The 13,061-nt window shown below is 34.2% G+C and overlaps 2 protein-coding genes and 1 non-coding gene across 4 annotated transcripts in view; 1 reads left to right on the top strand and 2 right to left on the bottom strand.

Moving 5' to 3' along the window:
- LOC117242473 (ecdysone receptor) overlaps positions 1-6,762 on the bottom strand; it is a 191,183-nt gene extending 184,421 nt beyond the window's left edge. The window contains exons 1-2 of the mRNA XM_033509172.1: positions 6,622-6,762; positions 4,601-4,672 (exon numbers count right to left, since the gene is read on the bottom strand). The gene's annotated coding sequence lies outside the window, so the exon portion shown is untranslated. The remainder of the gene's footprint in view (positions 1-4,600; positions 4,673-6,621) is intronic.
- On the bottom strand, positions 6,042-6,114 carry Trnav-cac. Its single transcript has one exon. It is a non-coding gene; the product is annotated as a tRNA-Val (tRNA).
- A 1,363-nt stretch (positions 6,763-8,125) lies between the features above and the next one.
- Positions 8,126-13,007, top strand: LOC117242519. 2 transcript variants are annotated; one of them, XM_033509253.1, is made up of 9 exons: positions 8,126-8,428; positions 9,272-9,352; positions 9,432-9,480; positions 9,561-9,651; positions 9,713-9,841; positions 10,007-10,182; positions 10,246-12,447; positions 12,535-12,640; positions 12,798-13,007. In XM_033509253.1, the coding sequence occupies exons 1-8, from the start codon at positions 8,276-8,278 to the stop codon at positions 12,579-12,581; spliced, it is 2,928 nt and encodes a 975-aa protein (XP_033365144.1). In that variant the 5' UTR covers positions 8,126-8,275; the 3' UTR covers positions 12,582-12,640; positions 12,798-13,007. The 2 variants fall into 2 exon arrangements, with proteins under 2 accessions (XP_033365144.1, XP_033365143.1); XM_033509252.1 differs by having other exon boundaries at positions 8,130-8,428; positions 10,004-10,182; positions 12,798-13,004.
- Positions 13,008-13,061: the final 54 nt, after the last annotated feature.

The following is a 13,061-nucleotide window of genomic DNA, read 5'->3' as shown; positions in this document are numbered from 1 at the left end:
GGTATTCGATTACGCGTTCGCTTATGCAAACAACAATCCCGCCTCTTATTATCGCGTCTCTGTTCGCGCACGTGATAAAAGTTCAAGGTGCCGGATCTCTGATGCATAACGCACGCTCACGTTCTTCCGTACCCGTTTTGTTTCTGCGTTTTTACGAATTTTTATCCCTATTTATATACACCAAGTTTTTTCTTCTCCTATTTGTTTATACGATATTTTTTTCTAGAAGATTTCTTACGTTTCTTTTTTTTTAGAGGTTATATACATGACGTTCTTTTATAAACATTGTTGTATTTCTTACAAAGAACCTCGATTTTTTAATTTACTGTCTTTTTGCCTAATTATAAATCAGACGAAAAATTCCCAAGAGTTTACGAAAAGGCATCGCGTGTACCGATTTCCTCTAAAATTTCTTAAATGAAACTCTACGTCGAAACTAACCTCGTCCGTATATGTATAGCGAGACTGCAAATTCGTACGTACAAAGTTTGCGCATCGAATTAAGTCGAAATGTCGAAAACTGTGCGAAAGTGCACTTTCTCGTAACTATCCATTATCTAATCAGCGTCTGAAAATATTTCCTACTACTTGTGCCAACCTTGACAGATTAAGAAAACATTCCCCGAACATACCTCTATATTGGAATTCCCTAGATTTCCTCGATTAAACTGCATATTGAAATTTCCTAAATGGAGCGCTGTAGTGCGATCTTCCACGCGTGTGTCGACGCATCAAAACTCGAAAAGTCGAACCAAAGCGAGGTTTCATCGAGCGCCAAAACGCGAATCAATAAGACTTCCGGCCTCTGTGGAGCGAGTGCACGCAGCGAACGAAAGAAATATATAATTATTACCATCGAGCCACAGGGGACTTTCAGAGGAACGATGTAAATAGAGGCAGAGAACGTGAACGAAGACGGGGAAGCGTCGATCGAAGAAAGATGGTTCGTGCTCCAGCAACGTGTTCGTGGAGAGGGAAATGGTCTGAAGAGAGACACTCGAGAGCAACAGAGAGATCTATAGAGCGGAAAGTTGCAATGCCGACCGCCGCAGCAGTTCAAGGCCTCCGGTTTCTCTCCGTCTCCACTCTTCTAACTCGCTCTTCCTCGCTCCTTCGCTTACCCGTCCCTGTTTATTTCCTATATTCATTCTATTTTCTGCTCTCCCTTCTAAACCCTCCTACTCCCCATCCCTCGTTTAATCCAGCGAATTTCGCATTTGCATCTCCTGCTCCTCCCTGATCGCCGTCATCCTCCTTCTCCCACTCGAAACCGATATTATACGAATATCTCTCGGAAGCCGGCATTCTGTTAATTTCTTCGTTTCATTGCGTACAGCGGCTGGCGAGAATCCTCCGACACTTCTTTGGAAATTTCTTACGTATACATTTGGACGAAGCATTTGGAGATCTCATTAGCGAAGAGGTTATCGTGATTGTATTGGCAAGGTTAGCGATGGATCTAACGATCTTTATACAAGTTACGAGACATATTTTGGGAGCATATACTTTGCGAAAACCAGCGAAGTATTTGAACAAAGTCGATTATTCTCAGTGTTAACAAGCCACGATATGCAGCCAGACCACCTCTAGCGTTAATCGTACCTTTAAGACTTACTATTCATGCGCTATACTAATTTCTCACTAAGTATATATATGCAATAAATATCTCGTAATTTCCGTATACACTTTCAATTTGCATTGGAAATTGGTTTCAAATTATACTGTTATAATTCCTATTAAACTAATTATAGTGCGACCGTGCGAACAAATTTGACAAAATCTCAGCAAAAGATTCCGCGATAAGCGTTGAAATACTTCCTGGGCCACTGTATACCTTAAACGTTTCGATACTTGAACTGCAACGGTACTTATCAACTAACCTTACAACACGTATTAAATTATTTATAATTTAACAGCGCTTGTTCCTTCAGGCCTTCCCCGATCCCACGGATTCCACATCGTCCACCATCTTTCTCTATCTCCTACTCTCTCCCTTTCTAACCTTTCTACTAGTCTCTGTTGGTCTGCTGGCTTCTTTGTCGTTGCATTCGTTCCTCTAACCTCTCGCTTGCTCCTCTATATCGTCGTCCCTCGCCTTTATTTCCTACTCGCCTCCATCCTGCTTCTATTACGCTCCTGTCTCTCTCCTACTAGCCCCCCTTCACCGCCCCTTCACCCTTCCGCAGCTAACGTCGAGTTAAATTGTGCTGATTGATACATTCTCATCGCGGACAACGTTTCCTCCTTCCTCGCTGTTCGCTACGTTTGCGGAGCGCTGCACGGAGATCGCTGCTTACTAACTCTTTAATCGTTTTCAGCGAAATGTTCCCTTGTAAATGACGGTGCGCTACGATCAGTCGGAATTTTTCCTAAATATCGTCTGTATCGAGTTTCGTTAACGAGACTTTATTCTATTGGCGATCGTTTGTGAGGTGTTACGGGATCGAACTTTGTAGGAAGGCTTCGTCCCTTAACCTTGAGTTACCGAGTGGCTAAAAACAAACACGTGCCATTTTTTGTTGATCTTCGAGGCTGCAAACTTTCATCCGAATGACATGTTCGCGACTCTATGTTGTTAAAGGTAATCACTGACCGTCGGTAATCGCTGATCGTCGGTAATCCGTATTCGCGCTTTTGTCGGATCGCGGCGAAAATTTTGATTTGCAACGAAAGAATTTCGAAGGAATTTCGTGGTTTTGAAATTAGTGGGCTGGAATTGGGATATGCGCGTAGCTGGCTACACACGATTCGATCCAGTCGATTCTTCCTGTTTGCCTCGCTAAATCTGCCAGTCTATCTCCCTCATACAAGATAAAAAAACTTGCGATTCTTTAGGTCGTTTCTCGAGGACTTGCAATAACCTCTATTGCCAAGAAAGAAGGGAAGTGACCATACCAGTCGGTGGATATAAATAGCCGAACCAGCCCTAGACTCACCCCATAAAGGAGTTCTACGAAAGTACCACGATACTGTATTAATTGGCAGACGAATCTAAAAACGTTTCGATACGCAAAGAAAAATGACACGATTACTAACCTATCGAATATCGAAATGAAATTTCTATCAAGTGAAATTTCACTCGTGACAATCTTTAACGGGTTGACTGCAACTGCTGCTGGTCATCGGTGACCTATCTTACCTATTCGTAAACTCTTTAGGATCATCAAAATAAGCTAAGCTTCATGAACAAAATTTCGGTAACGTGAATGATAATGCACTGTGAAAGAAAAGGCGCGAAAATACGAAGTGATATTTCTCAAAAATTAAATATTACTTTATCATTATTCATTATTATTTAATTAACGACATATAAAATTTGCGTGACAGTCGACGTGTTAAAGGCTAAAACAACGAACGCCGTTCTCACGAATTAGGCTGAGAATACTGAAATAAGTGCCAAAGACACTTTCGATGTGCATAGACGCGTTCTCGAAGAGCGAGGAGGATATAGTAGGCGGAGGTGGAACGAGACAAGCACGCAGCAAATGCGAGAGAAGAGAGAGAGAGAGAGATACACAGAACACACGCAATGGGGGTTTATGTAACTCGGGCATTAGTGACTGTGACGTCACGACACCGCGACGCGATGCAACGGTCGCACACGGTCGATAGTGCAGTCAACTACTGCATTATACGCAGTCGATCATAGAGATCCATGAATTTCGTATTCAATTCTCTGTATTAATTAGTCTTATTAGTGTATTAGTAGTATTACTATTTTTAAGCTGTCTTTATTAACTCTCAATTCCGTGACTATAGAAGCTTCAAAATATCTCAGTATTTGAAAATTATTTCAATCTCGCACATTTCAATTTCGCTGTAACATATATCACAGTTGGTCGATACAACGCAAACACGAAGTAGTACTATAATCTTATGACTATGCGACATTCTCGTTCGTTGAAACGAAACCGTGTTGAGCAGGGGCTGAAAATCCTTCAGCGCCACTTACCAAGCCAGAGGGCTCTTTACCGACCTATAGACAACGAGTCTCTCTTTTTCTGTCTTTAATTAGATATATACGTCGGTTTTAATAAGTTCGTAGTCACGAGCGACAATGCCCAACCACGTCCAAGTTTTCGCGTTAAAAATCGTCCTTGCAATTAGTCAACCTGGCGATAACAATCGCTGTGTTTCGTATAATGCGCTCTTCAACCGTGATACACGTGGGATATAGTCCTGGGAAATATAGAGTTTAGCACTTTGTGCTGATTTTTATGAAGCATTGTTCGATACTTTCGTGATTGTTCATAGGAATGGGTCCAAGTGAGACTCGTTGTTCTCTTTTTTTTTTTCTTTGGGCTTTCTACTCGCTCTCTTGTCGACATAATTGAACGAACTTGTTCTTGAGAGTATGGCTTAATGAAGGAGGAAGATTGCATTCTATTTGCGAAAAGTCCGAAATAATGGAATTCGACGGCTTTCGTAACAATGGAAATTGAAATGTTGCAAGAATATTTTTGAAAAGGTGGGATTTCTTGAAATTTGTAATTTCAATTTACAATTATTTATTCATTTCTACGAAACGTCATCCGATCATTTCGATTAACTTGGTATAAAATTCTGGCGTTAAAAAGTAATGAAAGTACAAATGACTCACCGGAAGACGACGAGGCAGCAGTGATTTTGTCTCCCCCTCCCTAAATCGCTGACTGTGTCGAGAAACAGGATACTGTAACAGAAAAATTATAAGTGATTTATCGTATACCCAATTTTTAAGTACAACTTTAATGGGCTATAAAGTATCCAAGGCAATAAAAGTAAAAATAGACATACTGTATTTGAAAAATCGAATATATAGCACGCGGAAAAGAAATTTTGAATAGGGAAGGTTAAGTGTTACGGCCTCATCGAACTTGGTTATTTCGCGATGTAATTCGAGTTTCGATTCAAGACTAGCTCACACTAGGCCTCATAAACCTCCACCGTAATTACGCAGCCAGACGATAAAGTGAGACTTGAAATATACGATGGATCATGACAAACAGTTGCAGAACATGAAATAGAAGTGACCAATAGAAACAGTGGCAACACTTCGTTCGAAAAGCTTAATACCAAATTGTAAAAAATTCTACGAATACTTTCATATTACGAATGAAAGAGTAAAAATAGAATGCTTTTGTGTGTGTAAAGTTTGAAATTTGTTACTATAAGTATTGTATTAAAATGTGTACTTTGCTATGTGATAGTAGACTATAAATTAATCTGTATATTTCGATGTGACGTTACACGTACATATTTATGGGAAATAGAATTTAAATGCATGAAATTCTACAGACTGTTCATGTCAAAGAGTGCATCTGTACACCACCTGTAGGAAAACGAAGCTAACGCTATGATATTTATCTGTACATACATATGCGTTTATCGACAGATATTCCGTTTCTATAGAATAAATGAAATTTTATCACTGTTTCTTTGAAAAGCTTGTAATAAATGAAATCTAATATATAAAAATGAAAATTATATTACAGACTTATCACGGAAAATAAAATGAAAGTATAGTTTTCTACAAAAAATGAAACATGTGTTCATTATAAAAAGAATATAAAAATGAATAGTCAAATATGAATCAAGCTAATGAAGTAAGTAAATTATGTAATGATCGATTAACTGAAAAACATTAAAATTGATCCATTGAAAAGATTTTCTATAAATTTGATAAATCGCACCATCCATAAAATTAATTAATTTTTTGTGCAGTTATTATATAAAATAGAGCTAATTAATTAAAACATTTAAAACTTAGAGTGCACTATTAGTTCAAAATATACGAACTAGATCTCATCCCGATATAAATTAGCAATTACAGTGGAGGGTAACGTAGGATAATATCCTCTGTCGGTAAAGCGATTCTGTAGAAACATGGCTAACATGATTCTAACTATTAGATAACATTTAATTAATGCTACCTTAAATGAAGTATCGAAAATATTTATATCTTCGGTATAATATCTAGGAAAATATCTTACTATCTTGATCTAATCATAGAAATAAAAACGACTAGTATTTATAAGTTACAAAAAGAGAATTATAAAAACTGTTTCCGCCCGGGATCGAACCGGGGACCTTGTGCGTGTGAAGCACACGTGATAACCACTACACTACGGAAACATTGTTGACAAGTGTTCTCTCAAAACGGAAAATTTACTATACTTTAGTTCCTATTTCTTGGTTTATAAAATATATAATCTTATTAATCATTACAATTTACCCTAAATTGGAGATATGATATGACACATAATACTATATTAAAAATTTTATATTTTTGTATTATATGTATAATATATAGGTCTATGTTTTATATGTCTATATGACATATAAAAATGTCACAATGTTTCTGATACTTATTACTGTAGTATATATATATAGTATATTCGTATTATATCTATATAGCAGTATGTTATATGTTTAATTACGTAGTATGATACAAATATATATATATATATTATATTATATTATAATAAATGTATAGGTATTTACTGTAATGAGTATGAGAAATATATTGAAATTTCTGTATATTACGAATATTACATAGTATAGAGTAGAAAAAAAAGGTATAATACTACACAACTATAATATCAGAGGTATATAACATGTTCCAAATAAGAATACACTTACCCTTCAACTTTCCAATGGTAGGAAATGTTGTAGTAAGCTGTCAACACGTCTGATTATTATCATCACTAACTCAAAGCACATAAATATTCGTAACACAACGACCATTAATATTATTAACACTCGTAAAGCCACTAATTATACCGAAAATATCACAAGATTCCACGACGCGTACATTTCCAAATTGAATTCGGACAAAACTAATATGGAGTCGACACAAATGGATCAATTGAGTGTTTTAATATACATAAAAATAATTCTTACTAAAATATTTCACCCCCAGAAAATCAATTTCTGTCTATTTATTAACGTTTACGTTAAAACAACTTTTTAATATAATAATTAAAATTTGTAATTTTGAAAAAAATTGATCTATGTACAGACACTTGACTTTAGCTGTCTTTGAATGTATCGTGTGAAGGGTAAGGAAAAAGAACGAGAAACGTCTGTTCTTCCTGATTTCCCATTTTATAACATAGTTTGTTTATAAAAACTAGGATTGCAAACCTATCAACGATTGTAATGTTCAAAATATCTCTATAAGATATATAGTATTAAAGATTTGGTATATTGGTTACAAATAGGGAATGTTTATTTTGTACTGGAACAAAATACAGATAAAAATTATGAATATTTTATTAATCGTTCTTTTTTATGACGGCTAAGTTATAAACTTCATTTTATGAACGATACAAATGGATTCATTGAATGTTGTTCCTTTTCTAATAGGCTAAAATATTGAAGCTTAATTATTTTCGCAATAAAACTTTTTAATGCTAATCTTGTGACGTAATGGCATTCTTGCTTTTCCCCTTACCCTTCACATTAAAAAGGATATGCTTACTTGCCTGTATTTATGTATATAGAACACTTAAAATATTTTAAAATATTTCCAGTGATTTAAAAACAGACGATAAAATATTCTTTTACAGAATAATCATTGAAAATAATATTATAAAACAACTATCCACTGATAATAGTGAATATTACACGCGAATCAACACCTCGCGATACGCATGTCAACAAAAGACTAAATGTCCTATCGACGTTTCCTTTAGACCTTTTGCGTCATGTCGTTGTTCATTTGTTTATGAGACACTTTTTATTAAACCTATCTTTATGGAACCAAAACTAATCTGACTCATACATTACATTACGTTTCTCTGAAATTTGGAAGCTATTACATTATATTACACATCCATTAAATTTTAAAAATCATTAAAAATCATTTTAAAAATCAGTATTTGTCATCTCTTTTTTTTTTTAAAGAGGATTTGTACTTTCCAATACTTTTATTATCAAAACATCATTAAGTTAAGTCAGATGCAAATTTACGTAAGTTAAACGATTTCTTATCTTTAGCAAATCTAAATTTATTTCGATATACATTTTAAGCTTATTTCCGATTAGAAAATACGTTTAACGTACTGCAAAAAAAGATTATTTAAAACTGATTTCTGAGTCGATAATATTACACATCGCTCGGTTAATCGCCTGATGGTGTTATCGTCTGAGAATGAGACAAAGTATGTCGATATTGTCATTCCACGTGATACTTGGAGCATCATAAGAAGCGAGGTAACGAAATGTAAACAAACATTGAAACGCTCGTCAATCTCATTCGAAAGGCGCAATTCGTCTTGTCTCCTATCGTAAAATGGGGAAAGCAAGGCATAACATCGCGGCCAGTGACATATCTGTCGATGGACGAAGAAAAAGTGTTCGAGAAGAACAGAAAATTCGTAAGAAAAAGAAGAGACGTAAAAGGGACTTGACAGATCTGCATCAGAGAGTATTCAAATCGAAGAAGGTATCAATATACACATCTGTGCATATTATTATCACATTTTAATAGTATAAATTGTATATTTTGTCTTAAATATTTTATTTATTTTCATCTATAAATCAAATATAGAAATATATGTAATATTATATCTGATAAAAGTATATTTCTAGTTCTACGACAATTTTGGTTATGTCAGGTGATTGACATGTGTCATTGAAAATTTTATGAGTTACTTCAATGTTTTCCTCTTATTTTATTAACAGATATTGAATAATATTTGGGGATTTGAAAAGAATGTTTCGTAGACTATGTTATATACATACATACATGAAAATAAATATATACATTAATACTTTGTTATAGAATCGAATAAAGAATAAGTTTTAAGTTAAGGCTATGCATCTCATGAGATATATCGATAAATCGAACAGTATGAAAATAAGAAAACGCGCCATTCTTTTTATTTTTTTCTTCATTATGCATATTACGAAGAAATATGAATGTATAATCTTGTATAATTTAACACGGTTATTCATCTTGCTACGATATCAATTTTAATAACTACTAATTTTGTAATACTTGAAGCATATCAGAACTATTATATAAATTATTTGATAAATTAATTATTGTATATTTAGTTTAAATAACAAACTTTTTTATCATTAATGTTCGGAAATAATTTCTGAAATCGTAATAATATACGCGCAATTTTTCAGCAGAACCGGATGACATTCAAATTTTGGCTGAGTAATTTCGTTGAACTTTTGCAGCGTTTCGACATACTAAAGGAATATATATATTTGAAAACTTAATTTACCTTCATTCCTCCACTTTTTATATTTATTACTTGCGGACAATCTCTTCCAGGATAAAGAAACGAAGATCGATGGAAAATCGAACAAGGCGCCAAATTCAAAAAGGCTGTCGAACAGGATTCTTCCGGGACCTGTAAATATAAATAACACACTATTTTAAAAAATTAACGCTATTTACAGCAATAATAAAAATTATGATTTTTCTATTCTAGTTGGCTGGAATATACAGAAATGGTGCTGCAGGAAAAGAAATACGAAGATGTACGTCTCATAATTTATAAATATATATCGTTTTATCAAAAAAAAAAAAATAATTGATTAAATACTATAATTATTTATAGTTCAAACGAAAGCAGCTTTGAACGATCTAAACAACGCGCGTCTACAGGGAGACGTGCTTCAATTAATGGATGGTTATGACTCGAAATCGGAGTAAGTGAAAACACTATAAAAAGTTACTCTCGCTCTAATGAATGTATTTTTTAATTCACAGAGACGTTGTAGTTGAAAATGGCAACATAGAGGTTCAGAAAGAATTACTACTCGATTCTACTATCAAAGATATTCTCCAACCAACTCCTCCTGGTGTCCAAAGCAGTCCTATTTTGGGTAAAGTGGATGGGTAAGTCTCAGGTAATTTTCGTTGAATATTTTCACACAAGATATATACAACAACCAAAGATGTAAGTTTAGAGAGTAATTAAGAATCAGATCTTTTTATTTTTTTCTTTTTTGTAAAAGAAAAATGAATTAAATCATTATTATAATTACATACTTTTTATAGAAGAAGGAGAATTAAAAATGAAGGACACATAGAGTTCCCTCAAAAACCAGCAGAAAAAAAGAAAACGATTGATCCTGAAAATTTACGAAACTTTGCATTAAGTAAATACGAAGAATTATGCAGGGTTGTTTGTTCAGAAAATTTCGAGGAAGAAAATTTTCCAGACTGTTTCGGACCAGGTATCTTATTCTACATTTTTTAATTATTACAATATTCTCTTTCTCATATTTTTTCTTCGACAGATCCGCTAACGAAGGTGAAACAAAAATTAAGAACTATTTACGCAAAATCATTTCAAAATAAATGTTTACGGGACATGATTAAACGTGGTAATATTTTGAACGAATGCGATACACCGAGTACTTCGATGGATGATTCTTTTCCTCCAGACACTGCATATTGTCCTTCTGGGTATCCTCAAGACGCGAACTTAGTATCTGAAACTATTGATAATCCAGACTGGCGTATTGATATTAAAAGTAACAAGGATAACGACAGTTTACAAGAAAGACAAAACCTATTTTTAATACCAAAAATGAATTTAAGAAAAAACGAAATTAATACGTCCAATTTATTATTTCATTCGTCTTCGTCAAACACCCTGGATGCAGGAATAAAGAACAGTCTTGAACCGGAAATGTCACACGAAATGAATAACATATCTAACAAGGGTGAATCGACAGATGTAAGCAATCGTACTTCTCTAGAAATAAATTATTCTGCAAGTTCCACACACAAGAACAGTATTATGAAATATTTTGAAATAAATGAATTTGATTGTGAGAGGATAAAGGATAAGAATAAACCTCTCTTATTTGCACAAACAGAAGCAGAATCTCAGAATAGTTCTATTGATAAGAAACGTTTAATAAAACACAAAACTCAACGTAGACAAACAGTGCATTTTTTAAACAATGGATTAAAAAAACACGCGGAAGGACAAAATTTTAAAATAATGCAGCAAGTTAAAATGAAGAATTTGAAGCATATTCCTGCTATATTACGAAGGTGTAACAATGTTGTGGCGAATAATAACAATCGGCTAAATCTATTCCAGGAACCGATGCATATTAATAAAGAGTCTCGGAAAATGTTGTTCGACGTTGCACCGAAGCAGAACGTTCTCTTCACTTCGCAATCCGTGGTAACGGAATCGAATGAAGATTCAAAGAGGCCGCAAAAATCGAAGACTGCAAATACCTTATTCGATAGTACAAAAATGAAAGATCTGAACGTTCAAACATGCGTAATGGATTCACCAAGTATTTTTAAACACAACCAAACTCAGCAGAATCTCCATGCGAATGACATTTTAGTGAACAGAACAAATCCGCCAATACAAAAAACAGTAATGTTCACGAAGAAAGACTCGCGGAATATAGGACACTGTCTATACATAAACAATATAATTGCAGATGGAAAGACTGATAAGTCGAACGTCTGTATCATACGAAAAAATGTTCCTTTGCAGCATGAAAGATCGAAAAATAATTGTACTGTATATAAACACTACCAGGAAGCGCCAGGAAATTATTATAAAGCGTATCGATGCTCGGAAAATTCTGATAGTTCCAATTATAATAGTCAAGAATTTAAAGAAGCAAGCGCACCAGAAGTGCAGCACGTACAGGTACATCAAAAACCAATGGTTTGTGAAAATGGATTAGTAAGAAAGGTTATTCAACCTTCTAAATCTGAAAACGGTAAAAAATACCATAACGATCAACATGTTTGCTATGTGGTGGTAGATCAATGCAATGATGTGAACAACATGCAAGAGTATCCTTATGATAATGTGCCTGAAATTGAGAAATCTAGAACGGTGCAGAATGGACGATTCTGCCAAGAAGATATAGCTGATGTTGGTATCCTGAAAGGCGTGCAGAATTTAAAGATCTTGCCCATGGAGGAACAAGAGCCTCCGATACAAGTCGTTAACGATCAGTGTATCAAAAATGCAGTGATATTGGAGAAACAGCCGATTAAGTATTTGGCATTTGAAAACGATTCCAAGACTGAAAAAATTCCTATTTATATGCAAAGGAATAAGCACGTTACTTCCGTCGATAATATAGAATTAATTAACTCGGGCGTTAATTATCGCGTGGTATCATATCCTCAAGAATCAACGCAGAAAATTATTTTCGTGCCAACGTGCGAGCAAAACAAAGTCGTATATGTGAAACAACAAAATTTGCCTCACTCGAATGTTACTTTTGAGGAATGCTCGCATCCCAGAAAGGTAGTCATGTGCCGACCTGAAGTACAATACGTCAAAGAGTCCTCAAACGTATGTGAAGTTCACCTTCCAAAACAGAACGTGGTGGAAATAGGAAAATCAGATTGTGACACGATTGTTACTAATTTACAAAAGGCGAGCAGTATGAAGAGCTCGAGGCGGGGTGGAGTGAATCGAGAGGGACTTCATTATCGACCGAATCATGGTAATTGAAATTAATTTTTTAGTAAGAAATTCCTAGTTTGCGACTTCATTTTAATTTTGATTAATTTTGTTCATTCTTTCATTTCAGAACATGATGCTTGTGTGAGGAATCAGACAATATTCTATCAAAAATAAGAATGCTGCGTTAATTGAAATGTACGTTAGATACATTTTTGCTATTATATCTTAATGAGGTATGTAGGATTATTTATCTATAATATTATGTATAATTATTCATTATTATGTGTTGTGTTTGCTAGTATTCACAAATATTGTATAAAAAATAGTGATACAAGTAATTGTTATTAATAATTCGCTTTTACTGATTATTGTATAATTAAATGTTTTCAGGTTTATTATGTATATTTATACAAGTGCGACATTTACACAGATAAGTAGAAACTGTCTTTGGAAGTTTATTTAAAGCGTATTTTGTTTTGATAAAACCGTTTGTTTTAAAATATAGAAAACAAACAGTTCTGTAATTTTTGTATGTTGCGTATAAATCGAATTTAATGTAAATTTTTCGTTGCGATTACAAATTACTCAAATATTTGATATTGATGTTTGCTTTGTATAATTTCTCAAATATTAAAATTGAATATTGAATGTTTA

Source organism: Bombus vosnesenskii, unplaced genomic scaffold, assembly GCF_011952255.1.
Source record: "Bombus vosnesenskii isolate JDL3184/JDL3185 unplaced genomic scaffold, Bvos_JDL3184-5_v1.1 scf7180000016274, whole genome shotgun sequence".
NCBI classification, from domain to species: domain Eukaryota; kingdom Metazoa; phylum Arthropoda; class Insecta; order Hymenoptera; family Apidae; genus Bombus; species Bombus vosnesenskii.
Note: the sequence above shows the minus strand (reverse complement) of the source record. Positions and strands in the feature narration are given on the sequence as shown.